This window comes from Phymastichus coffea, unplaced genomic scaffold (assembly GCF_024137745.1).
Source record: "Phymastichus coffea isolate CEN01 unplaced genomic scaffold, Cenicafe_Pcof_1.1 PCOF00133, whole genome shotgun sequence".
Classification (NCBI taxonomy): domain Eukaryota; kingdom Metazoa; phylum Arthropoda; class Insecta; order Hymenoptera; family Eulophidae; genus Phymastichus; species Phymastichus coffea.
Genome location: NW_026706944.1, coordinates 579,591 through 601,048, shown reverse-complemented (window position 1 = coordinate 601,048; position 21,458 = coordinate 579,591). Strand labels below are relative to the sequence as shown.

The 21,458-nt window shown below is 39.8% G+C and overlaps 2 protein-coding genes across 3 annotated transcripts; both read left to right on the top strand.

Annotated features, from left to right (window-relative positions):
* Positions 1-600: 600 nt before the first annotated feature.
* Positions 601-5,025, top strand: LOC131671707 (protein groucho-like; the record flags this gene model as incomplete). Its single annotated transcript, XM_058948326.1, is given in 8 exon segments — positions 601-694; positions 697-725; positions 932-1,000; positions 1,002-1,221; positions 1,316-1,574; positions 1,662-2,258; positions 2,350-2,632; positions 2,723-5,025. Coding segments are annotated over 8 exon segments (1,659 nt in total), but the record flags the coding sequence as incomplete, so codon positions are not given.
* A 623-nt stretch (positions 5,026-5,648) lies between these two features.
* Positions 5,649-8,659, top strand: LOC131671695 (methyl-CpG-binding domain protein 3). Of its 2 annotated transcripts, XM_058948313.1 has the most exons (5): positions 5,649-5,975; positions 6,457-6,601; positions 6,893-6,946; positions 7,350-7,595; positions 7,679-8,659. In XM_058948313.1, the coding sequence occupies exons 1-5, from the start codon at positions 5,827-5,829 to the stop codon at positions 7,775-7,777; spliced, it is 693 nt and encodes a 230-aa protein (XP_058804296.1). In that variant the 5' UTR covers positions 5,649-5,826; the 3' UTR covers positions 7,778-8,659. The 2 variants fall into 2 exon arrangements, with proteins under 2 accessions (XP_058804296.1, XP_058804297.1); XM_058948314.1 differs by lacking the exon at positions 6,893-6,946 and having other exon boundaries at positions 7,679-8,655.
* The last annotated feature ends 12,799 nt before the right edge of the window (positions 8,660-21,458 follow it).

Genomic DNA, 21,458 nt, shown 5'->3' with positions numbered 1-21,458 from the left:
CACGCGAATAAACGAACGATAAGCGAGAGAGTGAAGTTTAATTGGGACGATTAATCAGTAAAACAGCGTCAACAAAACAACGCGTCAGAGGACGGAGGCAGGGAATAAGTCATTGCGAGAGGCGAGAAGCCATTTTATTTAATCGGCGTTGGAAGCGACTTTTTTTCTCCGATAGTTCCCCGGGAGCCGTCGTTCCAACGAATTCATATATTCCTTCTTTTTTTTTCTGCTGAAATCGCGGCGAGAGAGAGAGAGAGAGAGAGAGGAGAGAGAGAGAGAGAGAGAGAGAGAGAGAGAGAGAGAGAGAGAGAGAGAGAGAGAGAGAGAGAAGCTCTCCCGGAGTTGTCAGCCCGTATTATACCCTCGTGATGTGGAATATTGAAATATATCCTTGGTCCTTGGCTAGGAACAAGTAAATGAGATCTGTGATTGTCTGGGATGTGTACATATCTATATTGATAATTGATAAGCAATATCTTAGCCCATGAAATACACACGTACATAAATGTTGGAAATCTCTGTGCTGTTAGATGTTAGACGACGAACCAGTCGATTCCGCGCACCAACTAACATGGTTTTTTTCGATTTTGCGTATTATAGAGAAGCTCGATATCGCCAGCTGAGCGAGAAAAATACTCCAGGCCACGTAGCACGCCAGACTCGCAGCACCACGACCACATTCACCTGAAGAAGCTCAGAAGGAACAGGACAAAGACATTAGCCACGTAGGTATCCACCGGGTAAAATGACGTTTCGCGCCGAGTCAGGTGCGAGTAAGGTGCGAGTCAGGTTCCGCTTGACCATTCGTCTGGCGAGGCGCCTAGCATATCTCCCGAACGGGCGAAAGCCGCACCAGCCAGACGAACGATCGATCTCGAGCCGTTTGGATTTGCACAGCGGAAGTGCCAATGATTAATGCGATAATTAACAGCAGAGCGACGGCGAGAAGAGCGATCAGGATTTGGTCGTCGACGACGCGAGCGAGGACGGGCCGACCGGGTAGCCCGACAGCCAACGGCACGACGTCGCCCCGCGAGAACGGCATCGACAAGCTCGGCCCGTCGTCCGTGTCGTTGAGCGGCGGCATGAAGAAGGAAGCTCCGCCGCCGTCGCCGCGCAGCGGAACGAGCAGCAACGCCAGCACGCCGTCGGCCAAGAAAATGGAGGAACGCGAGAAGCCAACCACGCCGATCTCGAAACCCGTGACACCCACCTCAGCAGGTTTGTATTGTAAGGGTTTGCCATTGATTTTCCCCGTTGTCCGACGTCCGAGCGAGAGAGCGCCAAGTAACGCGTGGATCGATCGATCGGTCAGGTGGGAGCAGTTCCGGGTCAGGCGTCATGAAGCCGTCGTCGTCGAGCAAAGCCTTGGTGTCGGCATCGACGATCGGACCGTATCCACCGCACTACCCGCCACCGCACCATCCGCCGGTCGGACCGCACGTCGACATGCTCGGCTACCCGCCCGGTGCCCTCAACGGCTATCCGGCACGACCGCCGCTACAGCAGCTGTACGATCATCACGGCAACATGAGAGCACCCCTCGGACCGCTGGCCGTGCCTGGCGGCAAACCGTGAGTGCCCTTCTGCCTCTCTATCTCGAGCCGCCGACGATTATCGGAGACGCGAGCTTCTCACGAGATGAGTTTGCTGTTTGGCAGGGCGTACAGTTTCCACGTGTCGAGCGAGGGCCAAATGCAGCCGGTGCCCTTTCCCAATGACGCCCTCATCGGGCCAGGTATACCAAGACACGCGCGTCAAATCAACACACTCACCCACGGCGAGGTGGTATGCGCCGTGACCATCTCCAATCCCACCAAGTACGTGTACACCGGGGGCAAGGGCTGCGTCAAAGTCTGGGACATAAGCCAAGGTGGAAGCAACAACTCCAAGCCGGTCTCTCAACTTGACTGCCTGCAACGCGACAACTACATCAGATCGGTGAAGTTGCTCCCCGACGGGCGGACTCTGATCGTCGGCGGCGAGGCTAGCAATCTGAGTATCTGGGATCTGGCCAGCCCGACGCCGAGGATCAAGGCCGAGCTGACCTCGTCGGCGCCAGCCTGCTACGCATTGGCCATCTCGCCGGACTCCAAGGTCTGCTTCAGCTGCTGCAGCGACGGCAACATCGCCGTCTGGGATCTGCAAAACCAGACGCTCGTTAGACAATTCCAGGGCCATACGGACGGAGCGTCCTGTATCGACATCTCGGCCGACGGATCCAAACTCTGGACTGGTGGACTGGATAATACTGTCAGGTGAATTGCCCGTAAACAAGGAGATCGGATAAGCTAAGCGCTCTAGCAGGGCACTCCGAGATAACGTTCCTTTTGTTGCTTCTTCGCTTAGATCTTGGGATCTGAGAGAAGGTCGCCAGTTACAACAACACGATTTCACATCGCAAATCTTCTCGCTTGGCTATTGCCCGACGGGCGAGTGGTTGGCCGTTGGTATGGAGAACTCCAACGTCGAGGTGCTGCACGCCACGAAACCAGACAAATACCAGCTTCATTTGCACGAGTCTTGCGTGCTGTCCTTGCGATTCGCTTCCTGCGGCAAGTGGTTCGTGTCCACTGGCAAGGACAATCTTCTCAACGCTTGGCGCACTCCTTATGGTGCATCGATATTCCAGGTCAGGATTTTTCCAACAACTTTAACATTCTTTCATTTCAACTGTTTCAACTATCGAATGACCTATCGTCGGTACTTCTTTCTGTTACAGTCCAAGGAATCTTCATCAGTACTCAGCTGCGATATTTCAACGGACGACAAGTACATCGTCACTGGATCCGGTGACAAGAAGGCTACTGTCTACGAAGTGATGTACTAAAAGCCCTAGCGCGACTGTTAATATATAAATAACGACTTAGATTTTTAAGCTTGTTAAGATATTTATGAAAGGCACTGTATTCGCAAAAGTATCTCATTTTTCTCCGGACGAATTAAGTCCTGACCCTCACGACATCGTCAGTGTAGTTTATATTTTACATAAAATCGTAGTGAAAAGAACATTTATGCAGAAACATACATTTTTTCATGTCGAGCATAAACATTTTTGTCGGTGCTACTTACTGAATCGTCAGAAAAGAGAGGGAACAGGGGAGGGAGGGAGAGAGAGCTCGATTTAATTGCCACGTAAAATGAATTGTAAACGATCACATACGTCGATATTAGTTGCACTCAGAATGTTTAGCATAATTATTTCCACTTTAACGGAGATGTTTTTTCTTAAATTCTTCTTTTTATTGTATAAAGACTTTAATAATGATATTGTGACAGATTTCTCCTCAAATTAATTTCAAGAGCAATTGTGTTTACTTTTAAAGATAGAAAAAGTAAGATTAAATATATGTGAAAAAAAGGAATTCGAACACAAACAGTTATTTAATAATGTATAAAAAGTAAGAAATTTATGTACTTGTAAGTAGAAGGCATGCTAAAAAAGATAATGAAAGACAGAATAATACGATTGCGTATCTGTGAGAAACGATTTTCAGCGTGACACGTCTGTCGTACTGAAAAATCGTAATTGTAAAATAGAATTTATTAATTTTTAGGGGCGAATGGCAGAACGTATGTGTGAGACAATAGATATATAAGTGTATAGCAAGTAAAATAATATTGCTAATTGTATATGCCTCACAATATTTGACGAATGAAGTGAAATATAAAAGAAGTGAGAATAACGGAACCATGAGTCTGCGTCACTTTTGAATTAACTCCGTGTGCTCTCTTATAACAAAACATTCTGCAATTTGGATGAGCGCAAATTTTAATGGGAAAACAAGATAACGTGAAAGTAATCTTATATAAGATGCATATTGCTACAAAAACCATTAAAATATCTTACGTAATAAATACGAAATCAGTATGAAATGGACGATTTAACGCGTGATGACGATATTATGCTGTTCTAGACAGTGTTGATGCGTAAAAAAGAACATTTACACGCATAACGACGATATGTTGATAATATACTGAAAAGATGAAAACAAAAAATATGTATCGCCACTCATTATCAGATATTTGACAAAATATTTTTGTGACTGTCAATGTAAAACGGCTCGCAAGAGGCAAGACAAGGCCGAAAGAAAAAAAAGAACGACTTTAGAACCGTAAGAGATTTTGCATTTTTATCACTAGTATCCGCTTCTTTAAATGATTTCATTTTTAAAACAAATATGAGTAAATTAATTGAACGCTGTTGAAACAGCAGCTGACTCTCATTGCGCGCGCTTGACCAATATGTGATCCCATGAAAATGCAAAATCCGACGATAACCATTGTGAAAAACCTTGAAATGCCTCGGGCGGAGCTAAAGCCTCTTATAAAAGGTATTTAGATAGCGCAATATTGTTCAGAGCCAGCTGTGAGTCAGATGCAAATACGGATATTTATATTTTGTTACAGGAAGATACACACAAATTATTACACCCGCCGTGATCGCAGCAAAGTTGCTTTTCAAATGTTTGTTCTCTATCCGCGAAGGCATACATAGATTTTAATTACATACACACATACACACTCTATGAGAGCTTTTAGTGCCGTGACTTTGTCAACGTACCCATACACAGACACACAGATGCGATGATAAAAAGGTAATAACTTTGAGCGATCACGGTTCCGATGAATAGACCAATAGAAACATTTATACCTCAAGACTCAATAGATTATTGCAGCTAATGAAACAACTGTACAAATCAATATTCTTTTACAGTAAAAGAAAAGTAAACATAGCAGCATCCGTGATTCAATGGAACATTGTTAATTGTAGACTCACTTTATTATCACAATCCAAGCTTGCGTTTTTTGTCATGTATTAGGCTGGCATACCATCTTTGATTTAGCTATCGATTGCTCGTTTTAATAAGCTTTTCCATATATAGAGCGATCGCAATTTTTTCCCATTGAAAACGACTTAATCAGTTTTTTAAACACAGTCCATGTTGTTCCTATAGCTACGCGGAAATTGTTCTTTTTTGGCAATTAAATTGTGTGCATGTACGTATACGCAGATAAGGCGACTTACTTATCTATGTATATGTGTATGTGTGATTATATATATATATATATATATATATATATATATATATATATATATATATATATATATATATATAATTTTAATGGTTTTATTTGTTACATCTTTACTCTGACCTAAATTGCCCATCCTTGTAATTATATTCAATATTTATTTTTTGTTAACACTTATAAAGATTCTTTCATAAATACAATAGTAATAAACCAACTTATTTCTTTCATTTTATTCCCTTAACTTTTGTCATAAGAAATATAACTTAAATTAATAATATAGACTTTCCATTAAGATCTTGGTCTGTTTTTACGTAGTCAATTACTATAATTTGTTTAGATAAAAAAAAGTTCTCATCAATCTTTTGTTATAATTATAAATGAATTATCAAAATTTATTTTGAAATTACATCAATACTTAAAAGTTGCTTATGAAGTTATGAAAATTAAAATTTCCAAAAATAATCAGTTTTAAATACATCTTCAAATATACAATAATTCGCGAAACAAACACCGAAGGCGCCACGTCCACAGAAGAGAGCAGGTGCCAATATTACGGCTGATGGCGGTACTGGCGGCGGCTAACATGTTAGTTGATACTGCGTCTGCTCAGTAATACGGCCATGACAGTACAAGGTAGCAATCATGGCCGCGAACGCTGTAGTCCGAACGGTAATGTAGCTACTGGTTGTGTGTGATTCACGCTCTATATCTCGACAAATCACCGTGTGTGCGTGTGCGTTTTACGCGCGGCTTTTTCAACTGGACTGTTCAACAATATTATTTCAACCGTTCATGATGAACATGTCCGTAGAGAAGAAAAAATACCCGTCAGCTTTGCCAAGTAACTGGCCGACGCGCGACGAGCAGCCTCCACGAAAGACCCAAACTTCACAACAACTGCCCCTCTCGTCAGGGAAGGTTGATGTTGGTTTTTATTACAGGTATTGCATATACTTTCACATTTCATTTTATCACTGATGAAAGCCAAGATTTATCTTGATATTTCATTGCCGAGCGAGTGCAGTTTTCGCTTTGCTTGGGTTATTTATGGTTCTGGTGTTTTAAAGAACAACAGTGCTTTATACGATAGACGCGTTGATTAACTACGGTCCAATGATTTAATTAGTCTAAATGTGCGTTTTACAATGTTGTCAAGTTTTTAGAAAAATGTTAAAATTTTTCATGATTTACATACATATGATACATTTATACTCTCTTTGATTATATGTTCCTTACCAAAGAAACACGAAAAATGAAAAATTAAAGAGCAATGTTACTCTGAAGTAAATTATAATTTTTATATAAAAACATTAATTTAATAATATAAAAGGCCTAAATTTTGATAGATAATGAGAGATTTAAAAGTAATTTTAATCAAAATTTCCATCAACTATGTAATACTAATAAATGTGAATTTTTCAGTCGTGGAGTCAGAAATGATGCATCTTTGGTACCTCCTATCAGACAAACTGCATCCATTTTCAAGCAACCAGTCACTATTTATAAAACACAAGAAGGAAAGGTGAAAGACAGTCCTAAGCATGGATCACAAGATAAGCCTAAGCAGGTAAGAATCCAAAAAAGTAAATAAAACCTAATGTGTTATTGTTTCCACATTTTTTATATCGTAAATTATGTACTAATAATTTTTAAGTGTTGCTCCTAAATATTGTTGTTTTATCTCTGGAACTGAATTGAAATTTAATGCACTTACACTCAAAACACAAAATTGGTCATTCAAAGTTTTATTTCACTTTCTCTTTCGATTATGATTTTAATTTTTTTAATTAATATAAGATTAGTTTAATAATCATTCGTTATTTATGTGCTTGATTTGGAAATCCAATAACTCCATTAGAATGGAGCCAATAAGTCTCACAGCAAGAATGGCTTCCAAGACAAATCTAAACAGGTAAAGTTTTTGTTGCACATCAAAGCATTGATGACATTTTCTTTTATCATGATTATTGTGCATAACAGTTTATAATAATACTCCCAACCACCTCATGATTTCAAATAATTTTTATGAACTGTTTAATTTCAAATGCATGAATGTGATTCATAAAGCATTATGCTAAATCAATTAAACATAACTACATATCAAATAAATAAATCAAATAATAATATCAATAACAATCAAATAATACTAACACTTTCAGGCAATGGATTAATCGAATTAGTGGGATTTAATAATGTGAAATTTATTCAAATTATCAACATGTAGTAATTTCTAAAATATGTTGTTGCTGTCAATAGGGTAAAAATATCGTACTAAATGCTATTAGCAAACTGAATTAATTTTTATTCTTTTACAGCTTTTTTGGGAGAAGCGGTTAGAAGGTCTAAGAGCTTGTGATCCAGATGGTTATGAATTGGGTGGTATGGACTTGCCTAAATCACTGAAACCCGTGGGACCATATATAACGGAGGAAACACTTTTACAAAGTGTTGCAACGGCGTTACATGTATCAACGCAACCAGTCACTGGACAAACAGGCCCAAAGTCTGCTCTTGATAAGAATTCGGGTGTCTTCCTCAATCCTGATCAGCCACTTATGCAGGTATGCTATGTTATTAGAATAAAAATCTACAGAAATAATGGTAATATGAACGTGTGTTAATAGCAATTATATTTCGATTGTAGGCTGTTATGATAACAGATGAAGACATTAAGAGACAAGAAGAAAGAGTAACAATCGCAAGGAAAAAGTTACACGAAGCTTTGCGTACTATGTACGCGTGAACTTAGCTCATTATTTTGCCGTTTACTTGCTTATAACATCAGTGGTAGCTTTTTCTCTGACTAGTTTCTAAGTGCTTTGTCGAAATATTTTATCATTTTTTGAATTAATTTGACTAACAAATCATCATCCAAGAGAAAAAGCATCTGAGTATGAATTTATAACTTGAGAAAATGTTATCTTGAAATCATAGAATTCATTCCTGCATTTTTCCATGAACTCTTATTGTATAAACGCCTAAGGCAAATGTTGCGTGAGATTATTAGTGTAATTCTTGTAAATAACGTTAGAATCTGTGGTTTTTTTGAACTAATGAAGAGAGAAATCAGTTGTGAGATGTGAAAGTGAAGTGAATTTGATATTCATTTAATTACAACGTTTAATATGCAGAAACTGAGAATCAAAAGATATATTTATTTACTTGCGCAAGGTTCTTCAAGCGTTGTATATGTATAACTGTTGCGAGAATCCATAAAAAGATGCACTAAGCAATTTTATTTCTTGCAATCAGCGATTGTGATAATGTTATAATTTTATAATTATGTTTAATACGAACAGATTCAATCTTAATGATTTCAACTTTTACCAATGGGTAATTTTTCCATACACTGTAATTATGCACTTATTAACAAAATAATTGTACAAGCGTAATAAAACCAACTTTGTATGCAAATAATATAGTATTTTTGTTAAAAATTAGCTTAAATATATCAAATTAAAGTATATAATGTGGTATAAATTCTAGTGAATCTTAAAATCGAGATTTAAAAACTTGAACTAGAAATTTAAAAAATATGTAAGAATTTTTAATGAGTTTTTATGTGTGATGTAATAATAATGATAATTAATATTCCTTCGTAAAAATCAATTATTAAGAAGAGGGAATCTAGGTGGTTATATAATTTAATTTTCATTTCATAATTTTAGATTTCCATTAATACGTGCGTAGTACATTTTAATGAACAAGCGTAGTATTTATGTAACGTTTACTTTTTCCTATTAACTTTAAAAATAAATCTAAAATATAGAATACGTATTCGACGATATTATTTGAAATTTGTTCTACCAAATATAAATATACGATAATTTGATAAATATATTAATGTTTTGCTGTTTATTTAAAACTTAAATTCTATTTTAATAATTCATATTTGTTAATTTACTATTTAACAGCTTGGATTTTTTTCATCACTTCAAATTTGTAGTTTTGCACCATAAACCAACGTGACTTGATTAAATAATTTTTTTATTTGGATTATTTTTCAATTGATGTAACGTTATAACTTTTTAAAATTATAATACACGTAATCACTACATATGCTTCAGAACTACTTTTGCCTTTGAAAAACTCAAAGAAATTTTATTAACATGTGAAAAAGATGTTTTTGAGGATAAACATTTCTAATTTATGTACTCATATCTTATCATTTTTAATTACATCATATTTTTTATTTAGTATCTTTTAATCATTATTTTAGGAGTGAAGTCAATCTCATTAACCCGGTATATGGAACACATTTTACAGTGCACTACTGTACCAGTAATTTTTAATCACTTTCTTATTTTTGTAAAATGATCGTTGCGTGTTTCGCGTTTAAGATAGGTACAAACTAGGGGAGTCTTCAGCTACGACTCCAGCACATTGGAAAAACGATTTTTGTATTTGTCTTGCTCGTGTGAAGAGAAAAAATTTATAGTATTCTTTAGATGGTCACCTTTCCTATAGTTATTGATGAAATTGGATATGTATTTTTGTTTGTCCGGAAATAATTATAACCTCAAAATTTTTTTAAATGCATGACAACGGCAAAACTGTTACGAATTTTCAAAAATCCAATATATATATATATTGGTACCGTAAGACGGTAATTTGAAATAATCAACACAATAATTGTAATGAATGGAAAAAGTAGATTTTTAATTATAAAAGTTGTAATAATCTTTATGCTACTCTAACATAAAAATCGTAACTTTATTGTTTATTTTCGGATTCTCGTTGCATAAAATATCGTATGTAACTAGTGCAGAAAGGCTATTTTACGAAACGAATTATAGCCAAAGGCTCGTGCTGTAAACTTCTCGTTTGGTGAAACAAGTCTTTCCGCACTTGTTGCATAATATACTATTAAAAAAGTTGTGAACAAGAATTAGATTGTAATAAGCGTATTTATTTATTGATTTCTCGACAACGACTGGCCCATGAGCATTCTCCTCGTAACATTTGAGTCCCAGCTTTTATATTATGACTACAACTTTATAGCCTGTGACATCTCCTTACCGCTAGAAATAAATAAAAGAATGCTGTATGCTGTGAATTTCCTCCTGAATGTATAAGCTCTTAGTTATTTTCATACAATATTTCATTGCTTCTTATCCCAAGAATGTGTATATCAATTTAGAAGTTTTAATATTTATTAGAAAAAATTATAGGAGTGATTTAGTGAATCGGTGTTGCGCTGTGGCAGCGATTATGTTTAAAAGAATAGGTAGGTACGTGCTTCAAGGGTTATTAACGAAAAAATGAATAAAAATTGGTATTACGACAAAAAGCCGAATCATTAAATTTATCCTATCATTTTTTCTAATATTAAATCTCTAAAATTTATATACTCATTCTTGCCTGGCATGTTTTTAAAAAATGTAGTATTAATATATATTGGATTTTGGAATATTGGTAACATAGCTTTGTCGTTTGAAGTTGCGCATTTAAAAGAATTTAAGGTTAACATTTTTCCCGTAAGATAAAATAAAATTTTATATATATATATATATATATATATATATGACAAAAACAACAAGAAAGTTGATTAAGGAGTGTTTCCAAATTTTTTTACTTCAATATATCAATAATTCCCTTCATACGTGTAAGCCAAACAATAATCGCTTTTTTAATACTCGGGAGCCCCAGTCGAAAACCTTGGAAGTAGGTAACTCCCTTAATTACTGTAATTAAATAGGAAAGAGACGAAATTCTAAATTTTTCATTGAACAAATAAAAAAAAACATCCATGCAAACATCGAGTATTTTAACCTTTTCAGTGACACAACTAACGCGATAGTTTAATTTTCAATTTAACATACTACCCTAAAGTTTTGTGGTTATTGTTGATTACGAATTTAAAGTAAGATGTTATCAATTCATAATAGTAGATCCAATATGGCGGACATAAAATTTTTATTTGGTCAAATGTTTAAAGAAAAATTTTCTGATAGGTTTTTAGCCCTCCCCCCAGATATATATATATATATATATATATATATATATATATATATATATATATATATATATATATAGGTATACCTGTGTGCGGATAAGTGCGTGCAAACGTGTCGAAGTCATTAAAAAAGTGTAGTTCTATTATATTTTGCCAATCAAAAAAAAGTCACTATGGTAATATGGTAACGAAAGATATTAATAAATGATAGTGTTATTTTATTGCTTCAGACCAAACAATAAGTTTATATTCACTAGTGGTCTGTTAACGCTCTGTTGACGTTACCGACTGAGCAAACGTTTTTCCAGGATTTTTCTTAAACAAATGAACTAGTCAACTTGAAACTTTTTTCAGAACATCCATTATACATAAATAAAGAGCTGCAAAGAATTGTTTTTTTAATTATCTTAGAAATTATAAAGAAATTAAACCTCTACGCGTAGTTTTTACTATTTTCTTACAATAGATGTTCCGAAAAAGTTTTAAGTTGACTAATTTATTTCGTTGAAAAAAAATGGTAAAGCCGACAGAGCCTTGTACAAGATTTTGGAAATGTATTAGTTATTTATGCCTCAGCAGCGTATCGAGTGTCATTACACCGGAGGAGAAAATGTTTTCAGCGCGGAAGAGCATATGTGACCGGGGTCTTATATCTCGCGATGCAAACATTTTCTTCTCCGGTGTGAAGTCGCTGGTTGTGCTGCTGATGCTTAAATAGTACATTTCACCTTTGGCAAGGTTGTATGAGGGTTCGGGTTTTTAGATACCGAGAACAATCGGTCGGTAAATGAGTCATATGCGACGCAACTACACGTAATTTATAATATATTAAGTATAATAAATAATATTTTTGTTTTTCCAGTCTTTTATTAAGAACACTGTCAATACTATTGGACCGGCTGGCACAAACATGTACTATCAAAACCATGCCTTTGTCGCATCAGAGCAAAACTACTATTCGTTTAGCTAACTTACACCCCATGTGGTAAGTGAAAGTTTCACTGGAGGGTGAGTCATCCTCCAGTATAATGAATCCCTTCACCTGCCTTCTAGTATAATAGCGCTATTACATTAGGAACAGCAGCTGCTCCCGCGTTTGGTACCCATTTACCGACTGAGTGTGTTCTGTACGTAAAAACCCGAATACGACTGGCTGCAATGAAAAATAAAAAGAACCTATTAACTTTCTTAGTGACTTTGATGCGTTTGTATGTTATATGTGTTTGTACGAGCTTGTACACACATGTATGCACATAAGCGACGATAGCTTTAGGATTGCTGATTACGAATGTGAACGATGAAGTCAGATTTTGCAAATTTATAATGGCGGATATAAATTTTTAATTTGTCAAATGTGCCCTAAAAACTCTTTTTGTGAGTTTCTGTGTTTGCTAATTACGATTATAAAGTCAAATTTTGCGAAATAACGAATCCAATATAGCTAACCAAAAATTTAATGTTTATTTAATTTGAACATTTTTTCACAATAATCGTTGAACTTTTACTCGTTTTAAAATGTATCAGAAAAATTATTATATTTATTGCCTCATTAAAAAAACTCGTAAACATTTTTCAACGTTAACGGGTTTAACATTCAGATAATTAGTTTCGTTACCTGCATATATTTTAATCAATAATGTACAGAAGATAAAAATATATTTTCCTATGTTTAATTCTATTCACTTTCTCTATCTTTCAACCAAACTTTAATATTAGTATGAACTTTAGTATCATAGATGTTATAAAATTATTGATTTTTACTGAAAATTTCAAATATAGCTTCTTATTTTGATAGAACGATTTATTGAGACGGCATATTTCCATTCCTGCAGACTATTCATATTAATTATTCATAAATTAAATTTACCGTTGAAATATAAATCTCACACCCATAGATATATAATAAAAATATTTGAAAGTACGAAATAAAAAATGTTGCACTCGTTTTGCAGCAAGCAATGATAACGCTGGGGTCTGGTCGTAGTCGAAAACATACGTTGCGCAGAAGCTCAATGCTGCAACTGTGCAATCACGTATACTGTGCATCAACTTCGACAGAGCCCCTGGGTGTGGACGACTCGTCATTTTCTTTAAGATAGAAGACAATCCTGCATGACTCGATTATCCTAAAGAAAAGCATCGACATCCAAAGCGAGCAGCGACACTCAAAAGAGATTTCGAAAAGAGAAGAAAGAGGCAGTTGGGCTTGGCTGGACGCCATAAATCGGATCGAGAAACATAATGCGAAATAGGCGACAATGTTTGATTGTAAAAGCAGCTGGCGTAGAGCGGACCGAGGGCCGACGACGAGGCAAACTATGCAGTCGAAGGCACGAAGGCACGCGTGAGTATACGTACGGGAGAAGAGGAAATGGGCAGATTGCGTGGCGCGAGGTCAACATTTCAATGCTGCAGGAGCGCAAGTCTGCGGCCGGTTTCGCTACGTGCCCTTTCGGCTGCGACCAGAACGCGTTTTAGGTCTGTATCCAGAGGTAAGCCCAGTCGCGAATAGCGCGCGCGCGCGCGCGCGCGACCAAGAGATTCGATGGAAAAGAGACCAACTGTCGAGAATGTCATTGGTATTTGGACGGAGACAGCGGAGCAGAGCTGCCGACACTACGACTTTTCTCGTGGTAAAGTCCGAACGGGTCGTGTCGGGAACGGTCGAGACGGAACGACCGCCCCCGTGATCCAGCAAAAATACCAGTGAATCACTAATCGACGAGCGGCCTCTGCGATCTTGCACAAAAGTTTCTGAAAAGTTTCATCGACTCACGCGGAAAATCCGACCGCCCATCAGAAGAAACATCTCTCCATTCTCTCACGCACCAAATATTTTCCCTAATTTCTCATCAGCTTAAAGCAGAATCTTCTCCCTACGCGTAGCATCACGTATTATACCCTCATTTTTTATAAATCCTGGGACACTTTCCATTAGAATAGCCAACGTCACGGGGTCTCTACTTTATATACATATGTATATATGTAGCGGAAGTGATGAGCGTCAGGCGCATATATACATCTTTCTTCCTCTTATCTTTTGCTGTGACTTCTCGAATGTACTGGAAATATCTAGGATTTTGGTACGCGCTTGAATTTCTGAGAAATTATCTTGGTGGCACTAGGAATATCAATTGTTATGGAATTCAGCGCTACTGAGTTAACTGAGTAGGGCATTGAGTTTACTTAGCATGCGTTGTTAACAGCACTTGAACAGTTGTGACTTTTCCAGAGCAAGCGTGCGCAAGATCAACGAATATATTTTTTTCTTTTATCGTCAATTCAACTGAAAATATTTGAGATTTTGTCGCCTCACTTGACTCTGTGAGAAATATGCAGCTGGTCGCTGGAATATCGATTGAAATGGAAATAACTATCTAATAAAGCATGAGCAAATTTATTCAAAATTTAGTCGATTGATAATGAATTCAATTGTTGGTTCGATTGTTATTTCATGTTGATAAAAACTATTTATTTACTATGAATAAGCACCAAGTTGCTGGCAAATCTGATTGTTTGTGTAATAATATATATCTCCATAGAAGCAAAAGTACAAACCTAACAAGTCTTATTTTATTTTGCCTCCAGCGTCGTGCATTTCACGAGAAAGCCCTGTTACAGTCATTTAAAACTTAATAAACCTAAAGTGTCCATAAAAGTCGCTCTTTCTTCCATACAACTTGCCTTCGTCACTGAATCTTGCATGGAACAACAGCTCTCGTGCCTCCTTCCACAAGCATCAACCTTTACCACGAAAGAAAAAAAATCTCGTCGAAAAGATTTGCATGAAAATCGGAGGAAAGGACGCATCAAAAACCGCATCCGTGGAACAATAAAAATCGAAGGAAAAGGGAAGGAGAGACTTGCATCGGTGGTGCACCATAGATAGAGTGGGTGCGGAGCTTTAGGTGCGCGTGCGTAACGGATCCTTGGAAATAATGCGCCGAAAAGAGTTTCTCTCTCTGACCGCACGACAAGTAGCTTTGTGCATAGCGTTCCTCCTCGCTCCCCCTTAATAACAGGCCTGGTGTCGAAAGTTCTCTCTCCGCGCCTGTGTCCTACTCTCTGGCTCGCGCGCTCGCTCTCCGTGTGTGCGCGATACAAAGGAGCATTCGTAAGGCCCCCGGTATACTACACAGTTGACCGGTTTTCAGGTATAAACGGTACATAAGCCCCAGGTAGCCAGGTGGTAACCTCTTTTTTTTCCCTCCCTCGTGTGCCCGTTTGCGTCGGCCAACAGCTGTTTCCCTCCTCGTAAAAAGGGAGCCCAACTGCATTGTCGCGCACGCGACGATCTTTTTTTCTTTTCCTCTATCTCGAAATGCGTAGGTGGTGGGTTGGGTGGTTATATGCACACCTACTGACGCGCGCGACATACGCGTCTCTGATGGATAACAAAGTGTTGTTCGAGAAAAGAGAGAGAGAGAGAGAGAGAGAGAGAGTCCGTGGATAATGCATTCGAAGCTGTTTTTTGTGTACAGCGCTAGATCGAAACTTTTAGGAAGCTCGAGAGATTTTTTTCTCTTCTACGGAGGGTGGATTTGTTGTCGCCACGGGAGAATGTTCTGATTTCATGCCGTTGAGATTGATGTTTCGATAGCGGGACACGTCGCGTACGCTGACATTTCATTCCATCGTTGTATAATGGAGGTTGCGCTTTTTCTCGATTTCCATCGTGGAAAACACATTTTTGTCTTTTCTTTTCTCGATTACACTATACTCGGGACAATCGATCTCGATCAGTTATCTCATATGCGCGTGTGTGTTTTTCTTCTTCAAATGGCTTATTTAACTCAATTAAAAGCAACTTTGTCAGAGCGCACGCGTTAATTTCAATATTCAACGGTCCACTTTTCGGAACTAGTAAATCAGCTGCCTGCTTCATACTCATGTAGAGATGCCCTCGTAAAACTGCCATAAGCTTCGCGCGGAGTTTCGAGGCTTGTTAACCACCATTTTGTAATTGAAACGCTGCGCGTGCACGGACGGCAATGTCAAACTTATTCGTACGAAAATCATCGGGAAAAGTTGTTTCTCGATCGCTGCAAGTCCACGTCACGGTGGCGATATTGGAAGACGAAGAGAAAACAACAGGCGGCCGCTCGGCTACCCGGCGTCCCTCGCGCCCCTCTAACCGCCACGAGCCCAACGTTTAAACGCCCGCCAGGGGCTGTCACGTACACACGCGTGCCACCATTTTATTTATTTTTTTTTTTTTAAATCGCCGTGTGTGCCCGCGTGTGAATGGAATCGCGCGGGAGAGGTCACTCGACGATGGGAGCGCATACGATTTACATCGGGTATCGGCCTAAACAGCTTTCTTATTTTGCCGTTGATGCGTTGCAAATTTGGTTTGTTTAATGCGTTCGCGGGGATTGCTTTCGAATGCGCGCAATGCAGCTTCGCCGTCTATTGGCTCGGGATTAGCTTCGAACTTGGTCGGGCTCGATGGCGATTGTCCGCTCGTTTCGAGTCGCGTTTTCAAATTGAAATTGGTCTGCAAATGAGATTCGCTGCATTGGTTTTCATGATAATCGTTCGTGCTTCGGCTAATATTTTATGGAGTGACGAGGGCGAGTCGGCATTGAATAATGACAGTTGATTAGAGTTAAAGTATTAACGGTTTCATGGATAATAACTACTGTATGATAGAGAAAAACCTAGAAGATAGTGTCAGTAGACGCGCGGAAATTCAAATTTAACGCTTCCTAGAATGAAAGTTCCACGACGATGACGGAATAAATTTAGAAAGGAACTCGTTCACAGCGTGATATGTTTGTTTCACGCTCAGCATTGCTTTTCCGAACTTGACCACTAAGCCGTAAGCGCCCGTTTTCTCGGAGCATCCGTTCTTCTCTTCTCCTTTTTTTCTGATGCCGATGCGTTTCCCAGGGAGAGAAAAACATTTTGCTGCAAAAACCGTCCCCTTCAGCGCTCCCCTTTTTTCTCCTTCCCGTCTGGTTTATTTAAAATGTTAACTGTCGCCTGCAAAGCAAACAATTTTTTGGAAAAATCGGCTGAAAAATCGATGCTATGCTCGAATCCTTTGCATTAGAGGTACAAACGTAAATATTTGTTGGACACCGTTGGTTCCGAGTGGACGGAAGTTGGACTTTTACTTAATATTTACGATTTAATAATGATTATTCAAATAAGTTTATTATTTATATAGGAATATATTTTGTCGAATAATCGACAGCCAAGTGAAAAGTTTGCCAGAGATAAATCCTACATCCAACTTATAAAATCTAAATAAAGACGATTGCAAAAGAAAATTTCCATAAGCATACATAATTGACACGATTTTAGAAATCCGACTGTCGGTGACGATATCACACGAATCGACGCAGAGTACGCGTTGAATCGTAATCTCCTAATAAAAATTTGATTGCGTATCCCACCCCGAAAATGATAGAACAGCGTGTAACATCAGGAGCAACTTGCCACACACGGAGATAGGCGCAGCTGGCTTATTACTCGCGCTAATCACCCCAACGTACGATACACGCAAGATCTAGGACTCCCCCTCTCGTGTGCAGCATGGAAACGTTTTCCCGCCGGAAGAGACGTCGGGAGCCTTTTCCCCGGCTTTCCCTGGAACGCAGCGCACGACAGCTGGGGCGTCGTCGGCTTTTCGCGCCCGACGCCGACGTAATCGTATTTGCGAGAAACCATTTTCCCGCGCCGACCTGTCATCGATCATTTAGTCTCGCGCGCGCGCGCGCACAGGCCACCTGGACCGCAGTATACTCTGTGGAAAAATCAACTGCCAACCGCGTGACGAACTGCCCTATACCGAGACTCCACCTTTTCGCTTCCTTTTTTTCATCCTCCGCTCGCCTACCCGACAGATTTTTCGATTCTGTGTGGCCCCAGGTCCAATCGATCCGTTCAATCGCTGGATTCTCGTGTATGTGTCTGTATGAGTAAGTGTGATTTGTGGATACGTTTTAATATAAGCTGCGACATTTTTTTATTTTGTTTTTTTTTTCTAACGAAATTGAATCCATCGTTTATTTCTTTTTCGTTTCAAAAACTATTCGAACTTCTGTGATCGGAATTTCATCCATTACCCGTAATCGCACGCGCCAAGTGTAACACAACGTTGCCCCTGCGACTTGGACAAAAAAATTCTTTTTTTCTCCACATCTATCCTGACCGTTCAGTGAATATTCGAATGACCCGACAAATTTTTGTTGCACAGAGCATTATCGATGGGTACACGAGCAAGATCTTTCGAGGAATATATTTGAGTCTTGTATTTCGGTAATAAAGTCGAAATTCGTTACAGCCGAATAATTCCGGAACAACGATTAGTCACAGATGCTCCGCGTTGTTTCCGTAATTTATTGTAGCTAAGAAAAAAAAATGAAGAAGTAGAGAGATTTTGATCTCGGGTTGTTTGTACAATTTATTGCTCTTGAAAATGAAAATGGCGAAAGACGAATCAATTCATTTATCGACAAATTATTTCAACGAGTGAAAAAAGTTATTATTGTCATTTCCTTTGAAATGTCCCAAGGACACCAGCAAGCCTGTACAATCAAGCGGCGCACACATCTTAAAAAAGAAAAGAAAAGAGGGAGAAAAAAAAACTTGCACAAAGGAAAAAGGAGGCTCGAAACAGGTCAGAGCGAGCGCAGACTTTCACGTGCACGCATGCACAAAGGTCTCTTCCTCATTTTCGGGCGTGCATAGGTGCTGCGGCAGCGCATAAAGAACGAGTCTCGGGCCAATGAGCCGCGAGCGGCCAAAAAGAGGAGAGAGAGAGAGAGAGAGAGAGAAAAAGCTCTCGCGGGAGGCTTCCGTTTCCGGTCGATCTCATTGTGTGCAGCTCTCCTCTTGGCCTTGGACTTTCCAAAGTTTGCGCTGGCGGTGTTTTTCTTTTTTGTTTCGAGCGATTCGTTTGGTTTGGTCCCCGCACACACGTCCGCGCGCGGGTTCGCAAGGGGTGGAGCCGTGCGAGGCGTGTGGCGCGTCTCGGCCGATCCACACTGCCATGGGACCTTCTATTGGGAGCGAGGTTATTTATTTGCGATGAGGTGGCGGAAGGAAGCGATTCGTCTCGATCTGCAGTGCGCGTACTGTTTTGCGTCAATGCCGTTTTTCGAGCGAAAAATCGGAGCCCCATTGTCGAGTAAAAAACACGAAAGTGCTGCAGCTTCAGCGCGTAATATTTTGCGCGTGTCAACGTTCCAAGTAGAATACCATTATTCTTGCACCGAAAGCTTTCGGCGATTAATTTCTAATTATTGACACGAGATGTAGCAGCGCAGTAACCACAAATCGACCGATCGGTGGGCGTGCGGCGAATCGGACTGCGCGCATTGTCACGGAAAGTGCGAATCGGCCCACACGGAGGTGCTGCAGCCAGAGCGCTCGCACGGCTCGGCGCGCGGCCATTTGGCAAGTGCGGAGCGGTGTCCTTCGCTGCAGTAGCGACGAGGACCGGGTAAATGCGCGTAAAACGTGGATTCGTATGAGAGCGGCGCCCGCGTCCAAGGGGCGTCGACGCGCAGCGCGAGCGCCCCACGAAAACCAGTCGATCCGTCGAGAGGGAAAAAATTAATGGCGCGCGCCAGGACTGAATCGTTCTCCTCGCGCGCGAGCGTCCAACTTGTATACGGTCGGACGCTCTCGGGGTCTTTGTGCAAAACCAACCGATTCTTTTCCTTTCAGCTCGCTCGTCGCGGCATCGCGCGCGCACGCCGAGCATTATTCCGGGGACTGTGAAAGAGACAGATGGAGTGAGACGGCTTTGCGCTACGCACGTACAACGCCACGCGGGAAACGCGGCTCCTGGTGCGCTTCTCTCGCTCCTTCTGGGTTGTCAGCCAATTATAGGCAGATTCTTGGATCGATTAAGGACGATGCCTTCGAAAAGTGCCTTTTGTACGCCTTCTTCCTCCTCGTCGTCGACGTCGGCTTATTTTTTATTTCCTTTCTTCCTCTTCGATGCGTGTTGGACTCATATTTTTTTCTTTTCTGGCTTCGTCTCCTCCTGGGCCAAGCCGAAAATTCCAGCCCGCCCATTATTACTATTGCGATTGAACGTTGTCGCGGCGAAACGCCGTGTGTTGCTGTTGCTTCTCTCTTTCTCTCGCTCTCTCTCTCTCTCTCTCTCTCTCTCGCTCTCGCTCTCGCTCTCGCGCTCTCTCTCTCTCTCTCTCTCTCTCTCTCTCTCTCTTTTCGCTTCGCCAATAGTAGAGAGGAAGCGACCGATGAAATCGGTATTTTGTTGCAAGATTTAGGGTTTCGATTCAAAATGTTGTATGGGTAAACTGCACATAAATAGTTTGTTGAATGAATGCCGATCAAACACTCTCTTATGTCGTCGCTTCTGTGGCTATCGAACGTGCACGACAAAGAAATTTTTTCGCTGACATGTTTACGACTTCTAATTTAAATTCGTTTGTTATGAAAAAAAAAACAAAAAAAAAACCGTAAAATATTATTGGATTGTTCCGAGCCGTTGTTACTGAGTTTGAAAAATAACTTGAAATAAAATTAACGTTTTCCCGAGGTAAAGTTAGAAAGTTCTTCTTAGACTCCGTAGGCAGCGAATAAAAGTCGGTAGGCGCGAAGAAAAACAGCTTCGACAGCACTGCCGGCTTCGCCGCCGGATTTGGATTCTGAATTTTCGAAAACTACGAGTTGGCATGACATGATCGAGGAAAAATGTCCTGCAAAGCCAAGGTCACACCTGCTTTTGTGAGTCCGATGTCCGTGGAGTTTTCGCCCCGTAGCGCGACGAAATTTACGCGCTTACATACCTGCGCGCAAGTCCCCTCCGGATTTCCGAGGCCGGAAATGAAGAAAAGACTGCGCGCGCGAAACGAAGCGGCAAACGCAGCCTCGTCCCTTCTTTTTTCAACCGAGAATGCACACACTCGTAATAAGAAAATAAGCAGCTGCGAGATATTCGATTCCATATATCCAGCGTTGAAGCATACCGTGACCTTGCGGCCGAGGTAGCAACCGTAGGGACGCGAGGGATTTGGCTCACCGATGTAATTTGACTAATAGGGATACGAAGTTCGCTCCGTTCTGTAAAACCATTTTTTCCTCCTTCCTGCGGTCGCTTCGGAGAAAAGACTTTGTTCGAAGGATAAGGAGTTATTCGTGAAATAAAACTACGAGATAAGCTGTTACTACGCTTACGTTACTTTCGACTGTGAGAGAGATTTCAAGAATGTTAAAAGCTTTGAAAGCCAACTTCCCGCGGAAAATAGAATTGTAAGTCCATGATAAAAACTTGGTTTATGCAGGCGTTTGATACGCAAAAAAGAAGTCCTACGAGTTACGACGAAAAAGGAAAAGCGCCTTATAGCAAGTTCTCATATTCACACACTTGAAATTCCTATGGTGCTTATACGTAGATAGAGAATTATATGGCGTTTAATGAATTTCACTAATTATGTATTGTTGTATTCAATAACATTCCTTTTCTTCATAAGTTCATTTTCAT

Excerpts from the sequence above, each read along its gene's own strand:
- LOC131671695 (XM_058948313.1), top strand. The coding sequence starts at position 5,827 with ATGATGAACATGTCCGTAGAGAAGAAAAAATACCCGTCAGCTTTGCCA. Across the intron at positions 6,602-6,892 it reads CACAAGATAAGCCTAAGCAG|AATGGAGCCAATAAGTCTCA; the intron begins GTAAGAATCCAA and ends TAACTCCATTAG. Across the intron at positions 7,596-7,678 it reads CTGATCAGCCACTTATGCAG|GCTGTTATGATAACAGATGA; the intron begins GTATGCTATGTT and ends TTTCGATTGTAG.